Below are 24,295 nucleotides of genomic sequence, written 5' to 3'. Positions count from 1 at the left end.
TTGCCAAGGTAGTCAGTTGTCTCTGTCATTTGTTGCACATTTTGGAAGTTTCTCAATTGTACTTCCTGTTTACTCGAGTAATGTTACTTCCCTTCTCAGATCTTTGATGGAGTTGAAGATTAGATAATTGTAGTTACCCTCCTCATGATTTAGTTAAACTTAATTTCAATACAATATTTAGATTCCTTGAAATAGAATGCTTAGTAAAACTTCTGTTATGCATTCCCTTGCTTAATATTGTTTATTGCTTGTAATTTTATATTTAGTATCTGTTGCTATTGTATATAGTTGTATTGGGTTTGGATTGATCTTGTTTAGACAAAAGGGGGAAATGATGGGGAAGCTCAACCAATCACATCTGGTTAGGGTGTGGCCGCCTGGATCCCAGGTAGAAAAACCGGGAGATGCAGGCATGCACTCTCGTGCTCTCTCTCTCTCTCTCCATGGTGCTCACCGGACCCTTCTGGATTTCGGACCTCCCACTCTGGTAGCGTGAGTTCCCCCTTTTTCAATTATTAGATTATAACTGTTGTTCTTGAGTTGGTCTGGTTATTTATCGTACCGACCGAATACGCCAACAATGGCCTCTGCATCAGCTCCTGCCCCCAGGTTCATACCTTGAGTTCCTGTCCTGACTTCCCTGGATGATGGACTCCACATTGTAAGCTGAAATAAGCTCTTTCCTCCCCGTGCTATTCTGTTGTTGCAGCAATAGAAGTCTAACTAAGATATACTCTAAAGAAAACAATTATCCGTTGCCGTTGGTTTTTTAAAAATTGTTTTATTTACGTGTGTACACACATGCATGTGGGGCCTTTCTGAGGCCAGAAGTTGGATCCTCTGGAACTGGAGTTGCAGGAAGTTGGGAGCCACTGACATGTGTATGGGAACTGAACTGGGGTCCTCTGGAAGAGCAGTATGCATCTTAGGCAGCGAGATGTCTCTCCGGTGCCTTCAACACTTGCTGAATGTGTGCTACCGGGTGGTGAGCCCAGACTCATGCCTGTCAGCCAGGCGCTTGACCATCTTTGTTTTTGTTTTTAAAGACCTCTTTAGAGGTGGGTGTGGTCATGTGCCTTTAATCCCAGCAGAGGTATGAGGAGTTCTGTGAGTTGAAGGTTATCCTGGTTTCCACAGGGAGTTCCAGACCAGCCAGGGCTACATATTGAGACACTGTCTCAAGAAAAAGGATATACTTTATTTTATTAATTTTTATCTATATGTATCCAGGTGCCCACAGAGGCCAGAAGAGGGTATTGGATCCCTTGAAGCTGGAGTTAGAGTAGGTTTTAAGTCTCCCCACATGAGTTCTGAGAACTGAACTCAGGTCATCTGGAAGAGCCACAAGTGCTATTAACCACTGAGCCATCTCCCCAGCCCAGCTCTGTTGCTTTAAATGAAGTGTGAGCCAAAGGCTAAGATTTGGTGGACTCCAGTGTCCAGAGCCTGACCCAGTCAGGTAATATTGAGGTCTGCAAAGATGGCAAGCAGTGGCTGGATTCTAACGTGCACGTTCAAGGGCATGGAGCATGTGACCCAGGATGGTTTGTCTAAACCTTCCGGAAAAAAGGAGTGTGGTGTCCATTAGGCTGACGGTTAATCTTGCAGTAAAGGCTGAGGTTTGGGTTCGTCAGCTTCTGTTAGACAAAGGAGAAAGTGACTTCTGTTAAGTGTACACTCTGGTCTACTTGACTTACAGTCTGAGACCCACACATCCTGGGCTGTTCCCCCGCCCTCAGAAACTCCTGTTTCATTACACTATAGTCATGATAGTGCCTCCAGGAGTGGCCTGTGGACCTGCCCGTGGTCCTAGACAGACTCTGAGGCAGCCCACAGTTCCCCACCTCTGGGCCTTGGCGCCCTTATATGATTCCCAGGCCTGATGAAGGAACCTTGATAAAACGAACAGGACAAAGACCCAGGACGTGGGTGATTCTGTGGCTATTACAATCTGTCCTGTGAGATCATGACTTCTACTTGACTTTGAAAGAAACACGAACCAGTGTCGTAAGCTGCCCACAGAGAGGAACATATAGAAAAAGGCTGAAGGTTACTTGACAATCAGTAAGAAATCAGGGCCATGCTAGTTTGAAAATGGATCCTCCCTAAGTGGAGCCCCACTTGAAACCTCAGTGGTCCCCAGCACCTCCATTCCAGCTTTGCAGGAGGCCAAGGTGGATGATGTTGACCCTCTGGCCCATAGGGAGGTGACAAATGTGTACTATCTTGAGCTGCTCGGTCAAGGTGACTTCACTGAGGAGACAGATAGAGAAAGCACCCCCAGGAGGCCCTTGCCCTTCAACTTGACACCTCCCCCCAACTCCCTTGACCTAGGTTGCTCTTCTCCTTCCTCCAGAATGTAGCAGATACTGGATCGGATGGAGGGACTCTCTCCTCCATGTGCTGGAGAGCCTGGAAAGCCTAGCCCATCATGTTCACAGCCTTCCCTACAGCAAGAATACCATGGTGGATGGGGGGAACCTCCAAGGGGAGGTCCCAGAAAGAGCTTTTTCTCTAAAGATAAAGGGAATGTCCATGACTCCCCTACTTAGGCCCTGGTGGGGAGTGACTTGAGAATTCCATTCGTGTCCAGATGTGGTGATACACACCTTAAATCCCAGCACTCAGGAGGCAGAGGCAGGCAGATTTTTGTGAGTTTGAGGCCAGCCTGGTTTACATAGTGAGTTCTAGGACAGTTGGGGCTACACAGAGAAACCCTGTCTCAAAAAAAAAAAAAGAAAGAAAGAAAGAAAAGAAAAGAAAAGAAAAGAAAAGAAAAAGAAAAAGAAAAAGAAAAGAATAGAGTTCCATTTGTGAAAGTCAAGGGCTGACTGGAGAGCTCACCAAACTGAACACAGGACAGATGAGAGATAGCATGAGCCAGTCTGATGCTCTCTACAGAGCTTGAACATAGACACACTGAAGCTTGCTCGAGCATGGTGATGCCCGTCTGTAGTCCCAGTGCTGGGAAGGGCAAGGCAAGAGAAGGGTCCTAAGTTCTAGGCCTGGGACGTCTAGAGAGAAGCAGAAGCATGACAGCCTGGCCTATAAAGAGTGAAACTTGTATCAATGAAGCAACGTCAAAGAAATGGGAAAGTGGGGTGAATGAGAAGAGAAAGAAAAGAATGGAAGTGAAGGAGATGTGGCAAGGAACAGCTGGGCAGAAACACGCATGCACGGGAGGAGATGTGGCAGGGAGCAGCTGGGCAGAAACACGCATGCACGGGAGGAGATGTGGCAGGGAGCAACTGGGCAGAAACACGCATGCACAGGAGATGTGGCAAGGAGCAGCTGGGCAGAAACACGCATGCACGGGAAGAGATGAGGTAGGGAGCAGCTGGGCAGAAACACGCATGCACAAATGCACACACACGCAAAGTAGCATGGAAAACAAATGTCGGGGGTAAAGTGAAATGGGAAGACAGGAATGGAGACTAGGTGTGGTGGCACACACGGGCTATCTAGCACTGGGTAGGCTGAAGCAGAAGGATCGTGAGTTCAAGGCCAACATGAACTACACAGAGAGAGACCATAGAACGAAAGAGAGGGAGAAAGGAATTCAACGGAAACAGAACAGTGGAGTAAATGGGGTGAACCACAAGATTTGGAAATGAACCGAGAGTGCTAACAAAGGAAATAAAATGGAATTGAAAAGACTGTGTGTGTGTGGACGTGCACACAGGCACACATTTGTGCCCGCATAGGTGTATGCGCATGTGTGTGCATGTGTGGGTGTATGCGTGTGGAAGCTAGAGTCCACTTCAGGTTTGTTCCTCAGGAATTGTCCACCGTTGGTATTTTGTTTTGCTTTGGTTTTATTGTTGGTAGTGGCTAGTTTTGCTTTGTTTTTGAGACAGAGCCTCCCTGGCCTGGAGCGTGTGATTAGGCAAGGCTGACTGGCCAGCAGGCCTCAGGGTTCCCACCTGTCCCTGACTCCCCGGCACTGGGATTCTGAGAATGTCCCATCATGCTCAGCTCTTCTGCAAGGGCTGTGGCTTGAACTCGGGTCCTCACTCTTACGTGACAAGCACTTTACCTGCTGAGCTATCTTCTCAGTCCCTAGAATGGAGATGGTTCTCAAAGAAAAGCTCTGTTGGGCATTTATCCTACAGAGTCCTCAGCAGGGGACAAAGGTTTCTACCAGCCCAGAGACGAAGTGACATCAGAATACATGGCATCAAATTACCTCATAATTTGATTCTGGGTTTCTTGTTGATACTGGGGGGACCAATGGCTGCTTTGGAATTCGAATTGGGGGCGGTGGCTTCCTGGATCCTTCAGGAGCTACGGAAGGTAGCTGCTTCTGCAAGTAAGCAAAGAAGTCAGGTGGGACCCATAGTCACAGATGAACTGGAAGACGACAACCTATACTCCTCAAAGCCAGAGAGGCTGGGTGTGGGGGCGCACACCTTCAATCCCAATACTCAAGAGGCAGAGGCAGGAAGATCTCTGTGAGCTCAAGGCTAGCCTGGTCTACATAGCAAGTTCCAGGGCAATTATAGTTACATAATAGAGAAACCCTATGTGAAAAGAAAGGGGGGCAAGAGGATGGGGTACAGCCAGCTCAGGGTCCTACAGACAACTGCAATGGAAGAAGAGCTGGAACCCCAACTGTTGCACTTCCGTAAAGTCTTCTCTCTCTCCCTCCCCCATCTCCATCTCTCTCCCCAGTCTTCCACCGCTCTCCCTTGCTACTTCCTCCCACCCATCATGTGCCTGGCTACCCCCAAGGCCTGCTGGAAGGGGTGACTCGGACACAGAGCCCTGTAGGCCATGGGCCATGATCTCCCCGTCCCTGGGATTGTAATGCAGTGAGTCACCTCTCAGCCTTGATGAGCATAAAATCCTCTGGTCACATTTCCCCCATGGTTTCGATAACTGGATGCACCAGGTCCAACCTACCTCATAGTCCTGCTCCGGAGAGACAGATGACAGCACCTGGGGGAAATGAGTTGTGAAGAAGTCAGAAGCTGGGGGTGTGGCTCAGCAGTAAAGAACTTCCTAGAATCCCCCAGTGAGGTACTGGGGGCATGGCACAGTGGTAGAAGCTACTTTAGCATGCTGAAGCCCGAGTTCAACACCTAGCAAGACATAAAGATTGCTGGGAGCCGATTGAGTGGCCGCCATTACAAGATGGTGCTTGGCCCCGGCCTCGCTTGCTGGACAGCTCCATATTAGGCAATGCAGTGGAACCGTGCCTCTCGTATGTGCAGTGACGATGATGTGCTTAGGGCCAATCCCGTGGCCAGGAGCATCGGCAGGCGCGCATCGGCCAATCCAGGCACGACTCATTCCCTTACCCCCTATATAAGCAGCTGCCGTTTGGCGCTCGGGGGCCCCTCGCTTCCGCTCTCCCTTCAACCAAAAGGCTCCAATAAAGCGTGATTTGGGAAGAATCCTCATCTGGTGATCGTCTTTTCCTGCTGGTCAGGGAGTTCGCAGCAAAAGATGAGAGAGACAGACAGACAGACAGACAGACAGACAGACAGAGTGGGAAGGGAGAGAGAGAGAAAAAAATAGAGGAGAAGAGAGAGTCTCTGGCTATGGCAGCCTCTCATCCCAAAAGGTAGACACCCCAGTGGACTGGGGAGGGACCAGTCACAAAGTACGGGAGCAGTGATAGTGTTCAGGGGAAACTCACCCACCTCTTTGCCAATGGCCTTCCACTGGGGCTTCAGCTCATTGTCGTACACAGTCTTTGGCTTGTCTAGAAAAAGCGACCACAGACCGTAGTGAAAGTGAGGCCAACATAGAGAAGGTGCTGGTTTTTTTGGAACCTCCCCTCTTCCCCATCATATCTCAGGCGAGACTAATGAGCCCATTGAGTGATAGGAAGAGAGGAAGTCACCTTGGCTGTGTTCATGAGCCGAGTGTGGCTTGCCAAGACCTCACTCTTTACCCTCTGTCATCCTGTTTCCTGTCTGTAAAATGGAGCAGGGACCCGGGCATGTAGGTTATGGCCTTTAATCCTAGCTACACATGAGGACCACAGTTTAGGGTCTTTCTGGGCCCCAAGAGACTTCAAAGCTACATGGGCAACTTAAAAGACCCTGTTTCAAAGTAAAGAAATTTTTAAAAAAGGAAAAAGTATACCCGGCATGGTGGCACCCATTTTAGTACTAGCACAGGCAGATCTCTGTGAATTCAAGGCCAGCTTGGTTTACAGAGTAAGTTTCAGGACAGCCAGGGCTACATTGTGAGGCTCTGTCTCAAAACTACACACACACACACACACACACACACACACTAACAACAAAAAAATAAAATAAAACCCTAAAACATAGAAAATAATCATGGGCTCAGAACTCACCTGGAATTTACTACAAATGTACTAAGCAGGATAAGGAATTGAGTGACAGAGCCCTTATTTAGCATATACAGGCTATGGGTTCCACCCCCAGTATAATAAGAGAGACGAGAACAATGGGGGAGGAACATTTAAAACAAAGGAGGACAGGTTAGGATGGAATCAGTGCATCGCAGGTAGAGCACAGTGTTCCTGGGACCCAACAGTCACCTGGGGCTAAGCCAGGAGAGTCCCAGGCTCCCAACTTCACTGCCATTGAGTCATTGCATCTGGACTCTGGGGGCCTCTGTGTCGTGGTCTTGAGGGTAGTATCACTGGCTGGTCTCTTGCGGGTCCTGAAAGGTCAAATCTCTTATGATCTCCCAGTGTGGGTTCTTGCCTCTTGCCACGGGTGCTATCTATATCCCCACGCCCATCCCCTCATCCCATCCCATCTGCTCTTGGGCAGTGACCCCAAATACCCTGAATTCTCAAGGTGCTTGGACAGGGTTCAAGACCACGACAGCAGCTATGCCTCTCTTTCCCGCGGCTGGCCCCAACGCCCCTTGCTTATTACCATCTGTCCTTCCGGCTGTAGAGGAAATAAGCCAATCCTATCACCAAAGCAATGGCAGCCAGGATCCCGATGACGATGCCAGCAATGGCTCCAGGAGATAGAGAGGATGACGGGGTACCTCCACAGAGAGAGAAACACTAAGCTTAGCATGCTCTTCTCCCTATCCCCAGCTCCATTCCAGAATTCCTAGACTTATCTTCACTAAATTTGAGTATGTTGTTTTCCAGCCCCTGGGACCCAGCAATTGGTAGTGTGAATGGCATCCTCCCTAGAGTATGATAGCTTGGGTTCGAATCTCCCAGTTATGTGATTTTGGGCACACTGCTCAACCTCTCTGTGCATCAACTGTGTCTCCTGTATACAGGGGAAAGAGGGCCTCTTCTGTAGGGTTGCTGGAAAGATTAAACATGTTAGTTAAATATGTTATGCAGAGTAAAGGCCCTGGAATCCTAGGAAGAGATCAGTAAATGAGTGTGTGTTGGTGGAAATGGTTATGTAGATGATCAGGGCATGGACCAGGGAAAAAGATTTTGGAAACAGAAACCTGGCTCCCCCTCAGATAAGGCCCCTTGACTCTCCGGGGCAGTGTGATCCTGTGCAAACCGGTATTCTCTTATTGGCAATGAGGAAAGCGGTACCCACTACACAAGGTGTCTCAAGGATGAAAGGAGACCATAGCTGGTCATGCCTCACACGGAGCAGATGTCTCGTAAATGGCCTGATATTTGCCCATCCATTTCTATCTCAGCCTTTCTCAGAAAGATAAGGGCCCAGGGTTTGAGAAAGTGGTCCCATTTATGGAACTTCCTGGGACCTCTGTCTGTCTGTCTGTCTGTGTCTCCATATGTGTGTGTGTGTGTGTGTGTGCAGACCTGTTTCAAACTCACTGCTATTGATTAACACCCCTAGCCCCTCACTGGTATGTTCCACACAGACACACTCTAGCTCAGAAATGTCCTTAAACTTGGAGGCCTTTGCCTCTCAAGTAACTGGTACTGCATGCCTGCACTAAGCCTCTAGAAAATCCTTTTTAAAGATTTATTTTTATTATTTTAAGAGCTGCGCACGTGTCTCTGTACAAATGTGTATGTGTTCATGTGAGTACAGGTGTCCTCAGAGGCCTGAAGCCTTGGGTCTCATGGGGCTGGAGGGGCAGGCAGCTGTGAGCCATCTGATGTGGGTGCTGAAAGCAAGCTCAGGTCCCCCGCCAGAGCAGTCAGCGCTTTTGACTTCTGAGCCATCTCTCCGGGTCACTGAGGTGCTTTTGCCCAGAAGTCTAGTGCAGCAATGAGACTTAGTACCTAATCTACTAATGCTATAGACCTTTGAGATCAAGCAGGATCACGCATGAAACTTCTAGAACATTCGAAGATACACTTGTGCACTCATGAACTTATACACACACACACACAAACACAAATAAAATAAGAAAAGAACTCAAGGGCTGGAGAGATGGCTCAGTGGTTAAGAGCACTGGCTGCTCTTTCAGAGGTCCTGAGTTCAATTCCCAGCAACCGCATGGTGGCTCACAACCATCTGTAATGAGATCTGGCTCCCTCCTCTGGCCTGCAGGCATACACGGAGGCAGAATGTTGTATACATAATAAATAAATAAATCTTTTTTTTAAAAAAAGAACTCAAGCGAAAATGCAGGGTTTCTCTACCAGGCATATCTAGTTATTGGCATAACAAATTAATACTATCAACATATTAACTGCTGACCCCATCACCTCACTCACCCGCCCCCCCCACACACACACAGGCTTTATTCAAGATTCTTTGTCTCTCTAAATGTTCAAGAATGCAGCCATCATAGACAGGGGTGGTGATGCACCCCTGTTTTCCTAGCACTGAGGAGGCTGACGTAGGACGGGCAGAAGTTGGGGGCCATACGTCAGGTGTGGTGGTGCACACCTTTAATCCCAGCCAGGCCTTGGGAGGCAGAGGCAGCAGGGTCTACATTCCAGGCCAGCCAAGGGCTATGTAGTAAAACTCTGCCTCAAAAATAAGTCTAGGGTCAGCCTGGGCTACAAAGAGAGAACCTGTCAAACAACAGGTAGCATCATGAGACTGGGGGGATGGCTCAGTGATCAAGAGCACATACTGTTTTTGAAGACACTCCAACCTCAATTCCCCAATATCCATGTCTGGCATCTCACAACTGCCCATCACTCCAGCTTCCGGGATCTGATGCCCCCTTCTGGCCTCTTAGGGTATGTGCATTCATGAGCCATCTCTCACAGCAACACATGCATATAAAGAATTAAGGGATTTTTAAGAAACACCACAAACCCATCTACAGGTGAAAAAAATAAGGCTTAAACAGTTCAGAGAGGCTACACAGTACAAATCCAGGCGATCTGGGCATGAGGTGTGGGATTCCCTGGTGCTGTATTGGAAATCTAGCTAGCCACTGTCATACTTCAGCCGTGCTAGGGGAAGGCTGGGTAGATAGAGCCACACGGGGAAAGAACATGTGGATTCCAGAACAACAGAGCAGGAGCAACTCACCCACCACCTTGACCAGGACAGAGGCGGACCGGGCCAGGCCGGTGATAAGGTTGGAAGCCGTGCAGCTGTAAATGCCCTCATGCTCCCAGCTCAGCGCCTCTATGCTCAGCCGCTCTCCAGTGTGCCCTGCGGAGGAGTGCTCATGGGTCCAGTGATACCTGGCATCCGGATTGGAGTCAGCCCGGCAATGCAGGGTCAGGCTGGAGTTGAGCATCGCCCGGACTGTGCTGGCCTCTCCAGATGCTGACCCCGGGGTGATGTCCACTCGGTCAGGACCATCTGCAAAGCCAGACACCGTGAGTGTTCGGGACCACAGGCAAAGTGACCAGATTTGTCCTCTCCTGCTTTTGTTTTTTGCTTTGCTTGTTTCTGTTTTGCCTTTGGGGTTTGTTGTTATTTGGGGCCTTGGGGCCTTTTGGTTTCTTGTTTTTTGTTTGTTTTCAGGCGAAGTCTCAAGTAGCCAAGGCTAGTCTCAAACTCACTATGTAGCCAAGGATGACCTTAAACTCCTGTCCCCCCCCCCTTTTTTTGTTGCTTTTATCCATTTATCCTTCCAGATCCTGGCTGACCTCAGGCAAAACTCTTGTCTCAGCCTCTTGAGTGCTGGGATTATAGGTGTTACACTGCTGTACCCAGGAAGAAGGGACTCCTTAAAGAAGGAGCGGTGGGGGCGGGATGGGAGAGGAAGGCAAGGAGGAAGAGAAAGCCCAGGTCCCACCACTCACAGTTGATGGCAAGCTTCAGGGGAGCACTGCGAGCGCGGCTACCCCAGTTCCACACCTCACACTCATAGGGCCCCGTGTCGTCCCTCTGGAGGCCATGGATGATCAGGGTCCTGTTCTGAGATGACAGTGTCAGGCGATCACTGGGCCAGAGTGGCTGACCCCTCAGAAACCACTGGACACTGGCCTCCTGGTGGCTGGTTTTGCAGGTCATGGACACAGAGGTAGCGTTTTCCACAAGAGGCAGGATTGGGAGCTCGATACTGGGTGCAGTTAATTTTTCTGGAAACACATGGAGATACAGGTTCAGAGTCAAGGATGTGTCCCAAGTCTACATTAGCCATGAGTGGTGCACGCCTTTAATCTCAACACTTTGGGGGACACAGCTGTCTCTGTGAGTTCAAGGCCATCCTAGTCAGCACAGACAATCACAGGCAAGTCAGTCAGGGCTGTATAGTGAAGCCATGTCTCAAGACAGCAACAAAATCAAAAGCAACCCTGCATTTTTAAGGTGTGTATGTGTGTGTGTGTGTGTTTGGTACAGGGACATATAGTACAGGGGGGACACAGAAATGTTGTGTGTTTCTGGGGGGAAGAAAATGTGGGATTGGGGTATGCTGGAGGGAGGGGGTGCTGATTTTGTGCCTGCTCTATGTGTTGTGTTATGTGTGTGTTGTGAATGTAAACTGTATGAGCAGAACACACATGCACTTTGTGTTACATACACACATACACACTCGTATCTGAATTTGTGTTCTATATCTATAATAATGTATATGTTATGGTACATGGTGGTTCCTTATATGCATTATGGAAAACTGTTGTATGTGGCATATATATGCATATTGTCTGGGTCTGTATTTTTTGTTGTTGTTTTTTACTATCAAGGATTCAACCTAGGACCTCTTAAATTCTAAACAAATGGTCTTCCACCCAGCCCCAGCCCCTCGCTGGGGAATTCTAGGCAGGTGAACTACTACCGAGCCACACCCCAGCCCCTCACTGGTGGATTCTAGGCAGGGGCTCTACCACTGAGCCACCCCCAGCCCCTCACTGGAGGATTCTAGACAGACATCCCATCACAGAGCACCGTGCTCAGTGGTATTCTGAGACAGGATCTCACTAAGTTACACATACTGACCTTAAACTCGCTCTGTAGCCTTGAACTTATTTGTTTATTTGGGTGGTGAGATGGCTTAGCTTCCTCCAAGCCTGATGACCTCAGTTGGAGTCCAGGACCCAAATAGTGAGTAGAAGGAGCCAAACTGTCCTCTGACCCACAGTCACTCTGTGGTACACGCATATCCACTCTCACACACGGTCAGTCAGTGTTACTGTGCATCTATGTGTACACACGTGGTGGGGCGTGCTGTGGCATATTCCCGTGGAGTTGACTCTTTCTCCCTCTACATGGCTCCTGAGGATCAAGCTCATGCCCTCAAGGGTGAGCAACAAACGCTTTATGTGCTGCACCATCTCCCTGCCAACCCTTGAATTTACAATCCCCCTGCCATAGTTTCCCAAATAGCTGGAATTACAGGTTAATCTGTATGTATATGTTGTCTCAACTGTATGTGCATCGAGAGTGTAGAATAGATTTATACTGATTTTTTTTTTTGGGGGGGGAGTGGGTTGAGACAGAATCTCTCTTTTATGTAATCCTGACTGTCCTAAAACTCACTCTATAGACCAGGCTGGCCTCAAACTCATAGATATCCACCTGCCTCTGCCTCCTGCATGCCAGGATTAAAGGTGTGCACCACCATGCCCCGCTAGTTTATATATTTTCTGTTGTATGTCTTAAGTGTCTGTGATGTGAGTTATGATCTGGGGTGGATGCTGAGTCTGTGATGTACATGTCGTGTGTATGTTCATGTTTTATGTGTGTTATGAGCTGCCATGTTTACTGCATATATGTTGTATGTGATATATGTGTATCTGTGTTGTGTACATGCATATTATACACGTATCATAAATATAAGTGGCTAGGACTGACTGGAGAGATAACTCAATGGTTAAAAGCACTGGCTGCTCTTGCAGAGAATCTGGGTCTGATCCCTGGTACCCACATGGCAGCTCACGTCCATATTTAACTCCAGTACTAAGGGATCTGGTGCCCCCTTCTGGCCTCTACAGGCACTGCATGTACATAGTGCAAATCCAGGCAGACAAAACATCCACACACAAAAAATAAAATAAATCTTTGAGAAAAATACATGTGTATTGGGTGTATATATGCTATGGGTCAGTGTCTACAGTGTGGTGTCTGTGTGTGTGCGCACGCGCATGTATGCATGTGTGTGTATGTGTCTGATGAGCGTGCTCCATACTTTGCATTGAGCACTGCATGCATTTGTGTCTTGTGTGTTATATGCCTGAGGTGTTGTGTTGTGTGTATGTGTTGTATGCAAGTTGTGTGTGTGCGAGTAGCCTGGGCACATAATCATTCTTCCAGGGTACGTGGACTGAGGGCTGTGCCAGCATCTGTCTGTACAGACAGACAACTCCTTCCTACTCAAAGAATCAAACCATGGACATGAAGAGTCAAGAAGGTGTTGAAGACATGCCAAGCTGATGCTGTGTCCTTCCCTGTGGTTAGAGCCCCACTCTGTCACCAGCCAAATGAAAGTCACCTTCCTCTGCTTCCTCCTCAAATACTGAGGTGCGCATTTGGATGGTGACTTGACTCTGGTGTTTCCTTGAGAATTTGACAACTGATTGTTTCTTTAAAACATCACCCAGACCCAAGGTGCAATTCCACACCCACCCTGGTAATCACAGAATGTACCTACATCCCAAATTAAGTCTCTGGACCCTTGTAAAACCTCGCCTTCCAGTCCCCCCAAAAAGCAAAGAGAACCGGGAAATAATACTCACCAAGCACTTGGACTTTGACAACACCCAGGCGGGACAGCTGGGTGACACTGTTGGACACCAGGCACCTGTACATGCCTTCATGTTCCTTGGACACAGCCTTGATGGTGAATGTCCCCGTGGTGGGAGGCTGGATGGAGTCAGTGGGGAGATACCAGGTATAGTCAGAGGCAGGGCGAGACTGCGTTTTCACCCTGAAGTTCACAGCTTGGCCTTCTAGCACCTCAACCACATCCCCAGCCTCTATGCCTGAGTCCAGCTTGATTGCTACAGGGTCAGGACCATCTGGGAGGGTGGAAACAAGCATGGTCTGTGTTAGAATGAGCAGCAGATCACTTATGGGGGTACTGTAAGTACAGCTTCCTTCTCCAATCAACTGCAAGGGAGATATGGATCTGATGGAGGTGGGTATCCTGGTGGAGGTGGGTATCTGATGGAGGTGGGGATATGGTGAAGGTGGGGATCTGATGGAGGTGGTTCTCTTATAGAAGTACTATTTGGAACTCAAGTTTTAATCCACTGTATTGGTTATTTCTAATGGAATCCAAATGTGAATATCAGTTTCTTTTTAAAGTCTACATTTGATTTCTGTCCTATGTGATTGTGACTGGGATCAAATCCAGGGCCTCATTAGTGCTAGACAAGGACTTTAATTCTACACTTCACTTTCTTACATAAATCTCTGGACCAGCATTTTAAACCAGGAATGCACTACCAAGGAAGTGAGTGTTAGCCACGAGTAAAGGGAACTGGAGACTCACAGTTCACATTCAGCAAGACAGCGTCGCTGCTCTGACCCTCAAAACCATTCTTCACTTCACACTGGTAGGACCCCGAGTCCTCTCGCTGGACAACAAGAATGATGAGGTTCTTGTGATCCACAGACAGCTTCACACGCTCATTTGATGCTAGTGGGGAGTTGTTGTAGGTCCAGTGGATGGTGATATTATCAACGTCAGTGTGACAGTAGAATGTCACCATATCCCTCAGCTCTACGACAGTGCTCTGGCTGACTGACAGGGTGGGCTTGGCCAGTGAAACTGAGAACAGCAAAAACAAGAAGCAATGACAACACCATAGAGACACGTACTTAGAAGAACAAATCACAAAAGATCTGATGAGACCAGAAAGGACTAGAATAGTCAAAAGGATATTCTGGCAATGAGCTGAGTTCAGCACTATGTTTGGGCACCCAGTGTAAAACCATTGTGTTTGAAGTGTATGTGACTCTCTGAATGTGGCGGACAATGAGAGCTGACGAGAGGCCAAGGAGAATGGCACCGGAACTTTCATCTGGCGATGGATCGAGAGAGAGACAGAGACCCAATTTGGAGCAACGGTCTGAGCTCTTAAGGTCCAAATGAGGAGCAGAAGGAGGGAGAACATGAGCAAGGAAATTAGGACCACGAGGCGTGCACCCACCCACTGTGACAGTGGAACTGATCTATTGGGAGCTCTCCAAGGCCAGCTGGACTGGGACTGAATAAGCATGGGTTGAAACTGGACTCTCTGAACATGGCGGACAATGAAGGCTGATGAGAAGCCAAGGACAATGGCACTAGGTTTCGATCCTAATACATGAACTGGCTTTGTGGGAGCTTAGCCTGTTTGGATACTCACCTTCCTGGGCCTGGATGGAAGTGGGAGGACCTTGGTCTTCCTGTAGGGCAGGGAATTTGGACTGCTCTTCAGTATCGAGAGGGAGGGGGAATGGACTGGGGGGAGGAGAAGAGGAGTGGGGATGGGGGAGGGGAGTGGGGGGAGGGGGCAATGTATGGGGGAGGGGGAGGGAAATGGGAAACGGGGAGCAGTTGGAAATTTTAATTAAAAAAGAATAAAAAAAATAGAGCATGGAAAACTCAAAGAATATAAATAAATAAATAATATTTTTCAAACTAAAAAAAAATAATTATTATTTTTGGGGGTGTATCCCTCTGTGTGTATGAGCATATGTGTGTGCAATGCCTGTAGAGGCCAGCAGAGGACACTGGATTTTCTTGGAGCAGAAGTTACAGGTGGTTGTGAGCCTTTATAAGGGTGCTGGGAATTAAATTCATGTCCTTTGCAAGAGCAGCAAGTGCTTTTGTTTGTTGTTCTTTTATTTTGTTTTTTTTTTTAAGTTAGTTAGTTTGTTTGAGACAGGCTTTCTCTGTATAACAGCCCTGGCTGCCCCATAACTCAGTCTGTAGCTCAGACTGGGCTCAAACTTGCAGAGATCCACCATCTTCTGCCTCCTGAGAGCTGGGATTAAAGGTGTGCGCCACCATGGCCCAGTTCAGAGCTCTTAGTGCTGATCCATCTCACACAAAGTCCCTAGGAGTAAACTTTTGCACCCTCTTTCTGTTCTCCATGCACCACTGAATGGGATGTGTAAGTGAATCCGAGGGTGGGACATGGCAGGGGCATCAGGATGTCTCCCACAGTTCCTGGCTCCCAGCTGCTGGTGCTGGTGGGGTTAGGTGGGAGGAGGTGAATCCCTGGAAGTGTAGTTTAAGGGTTAGAATTTGTTTGGCCTCCCTTACAGAACTGTCTCTACATTCTACTCTGCTATGTGTGAAAAGCAGCTGCTACCCAACACTCCTGCCTCAACACCCTTCCCATCATGTTGGGCTGGATCTCTTTGCATCATGATCTTTATGTCATAAATCCTTTCTCCCTTCAATTGTTACAGTCACAAGGAAAGTAACTGAGGCTGAAGAGATGGCTCAGTGGTTAAGAGCGCCTGCTGCCCTTGCAGAGGACCCAAGTTTGTTTCCTAGCACCCATGTTGGGCAGCTCACAACCACCAGGAACTCCACTTCCAGGGCATCTGCTGTCTGGATGCCACAGGTGTGCACACACACATAAAAATAAACCTTAAATATAGATATAACTAATAAATAAGGCCAGTCTATGTTGATAAAAAAAGAGAATCAAAATTTTTTGTTTTGTTTTTCAAGACAGGGTTTCTCTGTGTAGTTCTGGATGACATGGAACTTGCTATGTAGAGCAGGCTGGCCTCTAACTCAAAGATCCTCCCGCTTCTGCTTCCTGCTGGGATTAAAGGTGTGCACCACCACAGCCCAGTAAGAATCAAATTTTTAACAACAGCAAGGGTCCTTTTCTATCTCTTAGCCAACACTGCCTTGCCCACAGCCATGACAGCTACAGTCCACCCCTTTACTGATGCCTTCAACACAACTGACTACATGCGCCCTCACCAGAGCTTAGCGAGGCCAATCAGCACGTCTCCTCTTAGCACCATGGGCACTGCCCCAGTTAACATCAGCTGTTGACTTGACACAGACTACAGTCATCTGCAAAGAGTCTTAATTGAGTCGTCTGTTTCAGGTTGGTCTATGGATAAAGTCTGTGGGTATTATCTTGGTTCTTTTACTTGACACAGGAGGGCACAGCCCACTATGGGTGGCAGGTGGTGCTGGGCTATATGAGAAAGCGAGCTGACCACAGACCTGTGAGTGAGCCAACAAGCAGCATTCCTTCTTGACTGAGCTCCCCAGTCAGAATAGTGGGCAGAATCCCTTGGATCCTGCCTTCAGGTTTGCATCTTGAGCTCCTGCCCTGACTTCCCTCCATGATGGACTGTGCCCTGGAAGTGGAAGATGAAATAAACCCTTTCCTCCCCTGTACTGCATTTGGCATTTGTCCAGAGTGTTTTAGCACAGCAACAGAAAGGAAACTCGAATAGGCATGAAACCCAGAGGGAGGACCCTATGTTTTATGACAACTTGATACAAACTAGAGTCACTTGGGAAGAAGGAAACTCAATTGAGAAAATAGCCCTAGCAGACTAGCCTGTGGGCAAGCCTGTGCTATGCTTTCTTGGTTGATGATTGGTGTAGGAAGGAAGGGTCAGCTCACTACAGGTGGTGTCTTTCCCAGGCAGGTGATCCTGGAGTTTGTATGAAAGCAGGTTGAGCAGACCTGGGGAGGCAACCCAGTAAGCAGCATCCTCCATGGCCCTGCATCTGCTCCTGCCTCCAGGTTCCTGCCCTGTTTGAGTTCCCACCTTGATGTCCTCAGTGGGCCAGGACCCAGGATACATAAGCCAAATAAACCCTTTCCTCTCTGTGGTGATTTGCGTAAGAATGGTTTCCATTCAGTGCTTAGTCACCAGGGAGTGGAACTCTTTGCAAAGATTAGAAAGATTAGAAGGTGTGACTTGTTGGAGGTGTGTCACTGAGAGTGGGCTTTGAGGTTTCAAAAGCCCATGCCAGGCCCAGTCTCTCCTCTCCCTGATACCTGTAGAACTCTCAGCTACTTCTGCCTGCACGCTGCCATGCTCCCCACCATGATGGTAATGGACTGAGCCTCCAAAACTGTAAGCCAGCCTCCAATTCAATGCTTTATTATAGGAGTTGCCTGGGTTGTGGTGTCTTTTCACAACAATAGAACAGTAACTAAGACAAACTCTAAGATTCTTTTGGGCCGGGAGGTGGTAGTGAACACCTTTAATCCCAGCACTCAGGAGGCAGAAACAGGCGGATCACTGTGAGTTTGAGGCCAGCTTGGTCTACAGAGTTCCAGGACAAGCTCCAATGTTACAGAGAAACCTTGTTTTAAACAAAAAATCTTTTGGTTACAGTGTCTTATCACAGAAATAAAACCCATAACTAGTTTAGGGTCATGGAATATTACATTGACCTGACAATGACCATGTCATTGACAGCCCTGACCGTGTTTGGGTGGAGGATTTGTAAGGACTTTGGAACTTTGGGATAGAAAAGTCATTGATTGCACAGAATTTAATAACCATTTGTGGGAACTTAGAAGGCAATGCTGAGAGCAGAGAAGCCTGACCTTTGGCATTTGAGAGGGAAGATTTAAAAGTCCCCTAGAGATTCTATCAGAGTCAATTAATATTTTAATTAAGAACTACTCAGGTGAAGCCTTTGCTTTGCTGGGTGTCTCAGTTCGGGTCTCATTGCTGCAATGAAGCACCACGACCAAAAGCAAGTTGGGGAGAAAAGGGTTTATTAGGCTTACACTTCAGCATTGTTGTTCATCACTGAAGGAAGCCAGGACAGGAACTCAGACAGGGCAGGAACATGGAGGCAGGAGCTGATGCAGAGGCCATGGAGGGATGCTGCTTGCTGGCTTGCTTTCCCTGGCTTGCTCAGCCCACCTTCTTATAGAACCCAGGACCAGTAGCCCAGGGATGGCACCACACACAGTGGGCCGAACCCTCCCTATTGATCACTAATTGAGAAAATGCCTTATAGCCTGAACTCATGGAGGCATTTCCTCAACTGAGGATTCTTCCTCTCTGGTGATTCTAACTTATGTCAAGTTGACACGCAAAACCAGCCAGTGTACTGGGACCATGGATGCTGGTCAGCTAGGGCTGAAGAATCTGCTGTGACTAAGAAGAGACCAGCACTGTTGAGGTAGAATCTTCTGGGACCTGTTTCCTTCGAGTCAGAGCATAGGAGTGCTGTAGAATAATCCTTTTGCACACTGTGAAGATGTATTACTCTCATTGATTTAATGAAGAGTCAACTGGCCAATAACTAGGCAGAAAGAGGTTAGGCAGAAGAGCAGACTGAGAGAAAGCTAGGAAGAAGGAGAGCAGGGTCACCAGCCAGACAGAGCAAACAAGAGATGAACATGCCATGCTGGAAAAGGGTACCTCCACGTGGTAGAATGTAGAAATAAAATATGTGTTAATTTAAGTTGTAAGAGTTAGTTAGTAATAAGCCTAAGCTATCAGTTGAGCCTTTATAATTGATAATAAGTCTCGGTGTGGTTATTTGGGAGCTGACTGGTGGGACAGAAAAGCCCATCTACAGGAACTGTTGATCAGAGGGGTCTGGGGCTGCATCTCATGCTGGTAGCTGAACTTGGTAACATAAGAGTCACCCAGATGGTTCTGGTTTTAAAGGTCTGAGGGGTAAGAGAGAGTATCTGAGGACTGGTCATTGTGCAGCAGGGTTGGAGTCCCCAACAGGAGGCCAGGAGAGGTCACTGGTGAAGATGGAGCCCTCAGTTGCAGTTAAAGCCCTAGGGGTGAAGGAGTCAGAGTCATGGCACCATGTGGCAATGCTAGAGTCCCTGAAGATAACCCGGGAGGAGCAACCTGTGAAAGTGCAGCCCAGTTGCAGCAGAAGACCCCAGCATTTCAGAGATGCCAGTACCATGGGACGACTGCCAAGAACAGCAGCGACATGGAGTGGAGCTGGCCTGAGCCTAGGAGATGCGCTGTGTCCGCTGTTCCCAGAAGTCTTACACCAGGCTTCACACAGTTGGAATTTGGTTTAACTTTCATCTGATTGTGACCGTGCTCTAGTTTTCTCCTCTTAGAATAAGAAAGTATGTCACTTATTTCTTTTTTATTTTTTCAGGAGCCCACAGTTAAAAGAAGTTTTAACAAGATTATGGATATTTTGGAGAGACTTTGGATATCTTAGAGCAGTATTTCTCAACCTTCCTGACACTGTGACCCTTTGATGCCGTTCCTCATGCTGTGGTGACCCCCAACGGTAAATTTATTTTTGTTGCTACTTCATAACTGTAATTTTGCTAGTTATGATCATGAAAGTATCTGTGTTTTCTTTAAAAAAAAAAGATTTATTTATTATGTATGCAGTGTTCTGTTTGCATATACGTCCGCAGGTCAGAAGAGGGCACCAGATCTCACTATAGATGATGACTGTGAGCCACTATGTGGTTGCTGGGAACTCAGAACCTCTGGAAGAGTCAGTGCTTTTAACCACTGAGCCATCTCTCCAGCCCGTATCTGTGTTTTCTGATGGTCTTATGTGACCCCTGTGAAAAGGTTGTTTGATCACCTCAAAGCGGTTGTGTCCCAGAGATTGAGAAATACTGTTTTAGAGGCTTTTAATATTTTAAAGAAAATGAACTTTTTAAGGTGTTTGGAATTTAAAAGCTTATGGGACATTTAAAGATTAGAATATGTTTTATATTATGATATTACTATTAACAAGCCATCTTGGGGACAAATGAGAAAGGAAAGGTTCTAGTTGAATAGTGGCATGTGTTGTGGAATAGAGCGTTTGTTTAACTATGTAAAGGTGTGTTACATTTGTTGATGTTGCATTTGTTTAACTATGTAAACGTGTGGTTTTGTTTCACCTTGCCTGCATAAGGCACCTTATTGGTCTAATAAAAAGCTGAACAGGCAATAGATAGCTAGGCAGTGGAGGGATAGGCGGGGCTAGCAGACAGAGGGAAAAGGTGAGCCAGCCAGCAGGGAGCTAGGCATCCAGACAGAGAGGAAGCAGGAAAGCAGGATGAACAGTATGTAGATGAGGTAAATGAGCCTCGGGGCAGCACATAGATTAATAAAAATTGGATTAATTTAAGTGAAAATAAAAGACTAGCTAGAAACAAACCTACGCTAAGACCGAGCATTCATAATTAATAATAAGAATCCACATTTTATTTGGTAGCTGGTTGATGGCCCAAAGAAAATGCCAGCTACAGACGTGCTGTGTGACAAGTAAACAAGGGGTTAAGTGTGCCAGCTAGTTCTATTACAGCATTAGAAGCCCTAAGACACTGTGAAGACAGACGCAGGAAAGATGATCTCATTTTCTGTGCTCACGTCACAGTCTGATGTGTGTCTGGGAAGAGAACCCAAAGATAACATACCTCTCCCACTTGGAGTGTTGCTAAGTAGGTCAGCAGGGCGGATGAACTGGGCAGCCACTGGCGGGATCCATGCGGTCAGAAGTGCGACTGGAAGGGGAGAGAGGAAAGACATTGAGGGAAGGAGAGGTGGCATCCCACGACTGGTTAGTCTACATAAGCCGGAAAGAATCACGCAGCAGTGCTGGCCTGTAATCCCAGGACTCAGGAAACCAGACGCAGGAGGATCACAAGTCTGAAGCCAGACTACGATCAATGGTAAGCCGCTGTCTTGAAACAAAAATCAAACGAACAACGGCAACAAAAGCAAATCAGCAGACAAAGGCAGGAAGATCTCTGAGTTCAAGGCCACCCTGTTCTACAAAGAGAGACTCTAAACCCTAACTCCCTTGTTGTGGAATACTATTTTAAGATGTGTTACATTTGTTTATGCTGTGGAATATTTGTTTAATGATACAAAGATGTGTTGCATTCTTTTATGTTGCATTTGCTTAACTCTGTAAAGTCATGTAACTTTGCCTGTCTGAAACACCTGATTGGTCTAATGAAGAGCGGAGTGGCCAATAGCTAGGCCTGAGAAGGATAGGCGGGGCTGGCAGGTGAGAAAAAGAGAAAGAGGAGTGAGAAAAGAAGGAGAGAGGATGCCAGGGGGCAGCTACCCAGCCACACAACCAGCAATGGAGTAAGAAGAAAGACATACAGAATAGAGAAAGGTGAAAGCCCAGAGGCAGAAGGTAGATGGGATAATTTAAGAAAAGCTGGCTAGAAACAAGCAAAGCTAAGACCAGTCATTTATAAGTAAAAATAAGTCTCCATGTATTTATTCGGGAGCTGGGTGGTGGACCCCTAAGAGCAAAGGGTGGAGGGGGGAAAGGCTACATTTCCCTCCACCTCCGCTTTTAAAAAACTGGAAAAGGGGCTGGGGGCGTGGCTCAGTGGCAGAATGTTTACTTAGCATGCACAACACTATAGGTTTGATTTTTATCACGAAGACACAAACACAACACTTCCTCCTTAGCTCTCAGTCACTGCGATAGTTCTGGCTCTTTCCATGTCTGTACTACTCTGCTTCCAATGCCACCAGTCCGAGGGTTTCAATTCCTGCCTTGTTGCCCATTTGGTCTAGTGACTCTCACTCTGAATCTCAGTTGTCCCTCTTGACAAATGGGAATAAAGATAGTTCCAGTCTCACTAAGACTCCTAAGGATGAAGGAAGCCACAAGAGTGAATGAGCCAAAAGTGGACCTTGTCACCAAGCTGCCTGGGTGGAGAAGAACCTCTAGGGAAAGGCCCGGACTTGACTTCCTGCTTCCTTCTCCTGTCCTGACTTTGGTCCCCACCAGGAGACAGCAAACCTTACTGTGAGATTTGTGCACACAGCTGATAACCCAGCCTCTTGAGAGGACCTGGAGTCTGTCCAGCCACCAAGTCAGCCTTGAAGCTCTGACCCAGAGAGGGGAGCATCGGCCTCAGGGTCACACAGCACAACTGAGCTGAGCCCTTCAGTCTGAGGAGGACCCATCACAAATCATCTCCTCACCTTCAAGTGTTTTGCTTTATCAAAATACTCTCGCAACCCTCAATCTGTGCGCGCGTGTGTGTGTGTGTGTGTGTATGCACTCGTATACATGTGGGTGCCCATGCCTGTGCGTGCATGGGTCATGGTCATCTTGCTATATCTTTCTCCACCTCATTTATTTGAGGCAAGGTCTCTCCCTGAATCTGGAGGTCACTTTTTTTTTGACCACCAACAAGCCTCAGAGATCCTTCTGTCTTCATCCCACATTGCTGAGGTTACAGGCTTGCATGAGCCCATGTCTTGCTTGCCACATGGTTCTAGGGTCAGAACTCATCCTCAAACTTGCATAAGTAAAAACAAACAAACAAATTAAAAAAAAACTGTAGACCCATCTATCCAGCCCCTTTCACCTCAGATGCTCAGTAAATGTGAATTTTATATCCATCCCATAATGATGTGTGGACCACTAGGGACTGAGACATTCCTGCCTGTCCCACCCCCATTCATTTAGCTTTGTCAGAGTTTCCTCTCTCTCTCTCCTCTCTCTCTCTCTCTCTCTCTCTCTCTCTCTCTCTCTCTCCCTCCCTCCCTCCCCCCTCCTTTTCTCTTTTCTTCTCTGTTTTTCTTCAGTTTTCTTGATGTCTCTTTGCCCTCTGCCGTCTCCCTCCCTCTCTGATCTATCTCAGTCTCTCCCTGGTTTCTGTCTGGTCGACTCTCTCTCTCCCCTTTACCCTCCCTTCTTTGTCCTCACTTCCTTCACCATCATTCCCTGTCTACTCTTTCCTTCCCCTTCTCCTCTGTCCCATCCTTTCTCCTCCCTCTCTATCTTCCTTTATCTCTCTCCCTTATCAAGAGAAAGGTATTTCTCTCTGGCCTTCTAATCTTTTTCATTTTTGTCTCTTTTTGTTAATGTCCTTGGTGTCTGCTTTATTTCTGCCTTGCCTCTATTTCTTTCTGTGTGTCTCTTTTACACACACACACACACACACACACACTCCAGCCACCCAACCACCCAATGAAGTCTGTTTGCAGAAGCAGGGACCTCACCTGAGAGGAGGATTCCTGTCCTCAGGCAGCCATGGAAGCCAACAGGCCCCATGAGTCCTGACACTGGTGTCAGCGTGCCAGGCTGTCCCTCTCCTGGCTGGTGCACACAGCCTGTGGCACAGTGTAGATAGCGTGTTGGGGGCAGGGGAGGAACAAACTTTGTCCTCGCCTCTGCCCTCAAACCCAGAGTCCTCTCTCTGCAGAGATGGGAATCCCTGGGACCTCAGGGATCAGGAACTAAGACTTCTATGGCCCACAACAATACTAATACAAACAATAAAAACCAGTTACTCTGATCATAGGAAGGCTAGGCCGGTTGCCAAGCTGGCTATGAGCGGCCACAAAATATTAATTAAATGAGCAAGGAGCATGCACATGGGGGTGGGTCCTGGTCATAAAAGAAGGCTGTGGTGTCAGGCTGAGTCCCAGAGGATAAGGAGCCTTCCTGGAAGAAGAGCCCTCTTATGATACGGGAAAGAGCATAAGACAGTATTGTAAAAGAAAGGAAAATATAAGTCAGCAAGGTGGCACACACCTGTTTCCCCAGCACTTGGGAGATTGAAGGGTCAGAAGTTCAAGGCCAGCATCGGTGACATAGTTTTTTTATCTCAGCAATAAAAACTAGAGAGATGACTCAGTGGTTAATAGCACTGGCTGTTCTTGCAGAGGACACAGGTTCAATTCCCAGCACCCCCGTGAGGCTCACAACTGTCAGTAACTCCAGTTCCAGGGGATTTGTCACTCTCTTCTGACTCCTGCAGGCACTGCACACACGTGGTTCACAAACGCACATGCCGACAAAACACCCATACACATGAAATAAAATCTAAACATCTGGAGCTAGGGAGATGCCTTGGTTAGTAGTGAAAGACCCTACAGACCCCCTCCTCAGAACCCGCAGCTAGCAGGCTCCCCGGGAGAACGTCCTGTTTGCTTGAAAGATTCTCAAGATCAGCAGCTAGCCTGCTCTCGTGAGAGGAAAACAGGATATCTATAAGATAGGACATCTACAAAGCAAGATGGCTGCAAAGTAGGATATCTATAAGATAAGAGCAGGATGTCTGCTGCCAGACATCCATGCTGGGAGATGAAAACCATTCATGCCCCCCGCCTCATTCTGATAACCAAGCTTTTGCTTTTTGCTGCCCTCT

The 24,295-nt window shown here is 47.6% G+C and overlaps 1 protein-coding gene across 1 annotated transcript; it reads right to left on the bottom strand.

Moving 5' to 3' along the window:
• Nucleotides 1-1,550: 1,550 nt before the first annotated feature.
• Nucleotides 1,551-23,196, bottom strand: Ceacam20 (CEA cell adhesion molecule 20). The gene is made up of 12 exons (XM_057760863.1): nt 23,145-23,196; nt 20,582-20,668; nt 13,732-14,010; nt 12,974-13,255; nt 10,100-10,378; nt 9,375-9,653; nt 6,864-6,981; nt 6,518-6,642; nt 5,646-5,707; nt 4,903-4,938; nt 4,187-4,303; nt 1,551-1,637 (listed from the first exon to the last, which is right to left on the bottom strand). The coding sequence occupies exons 1-12, from the start codon at nt 23,194-23,196 to the stop codon at nt 1,551-1,553; spliced, it is 1,803 nt and encodes a 600-aa protein (XP_057616846.1).
• Nucleotides 23,197-24,295: the final 1,099 nt, after the last annotated feature.

This window comes from Chionomys nivalis, chromosome 2, assembly GCF_950005125.1.
Source record: "Chionomys nivalis chromosome 2, mChiNiv1.1, whole genome shotgun sequence".
Classification (NCBI taxonomy): domain Eukaryota; kingdom Metazoa; phylum Chordata; class Mammalia; order Rodentia; family Cricetidae; genus Chionomys; species Chionomys nivalis.
This window is presented reverse-complemented; position numbering and strand designations above follow the sequence as displayed.

What these genes read in the sequence shown, in the direction of transcription:
- Ceacam20 (XM_057760863.1), bottom strand. Translation starts at nt 23,196, where the DNA reads ATGGGGCCTGTTGGCTTCCATGGCTGCCTGAGGACAGGAATCCTCCTC. An exon ending in GACAGGAATCCTCCTCTCAG is followed by an intron (nt 20,669 to 23,144) that starts GTGAGGTCCCTG and finishes CTCCCCTTCCAG; the next exon opens with TCGCACTTCTGACCGCATGG. An exon ending in TGTCCTGGTCAAGGTGGTGG is followed by an intron (nt 6,982 to 9,374) that starts GTGAGTTGCTCC and finishes CTCTCTGTGGAG; the next exon opens with GTACCCCGTCATCCTCTCTA.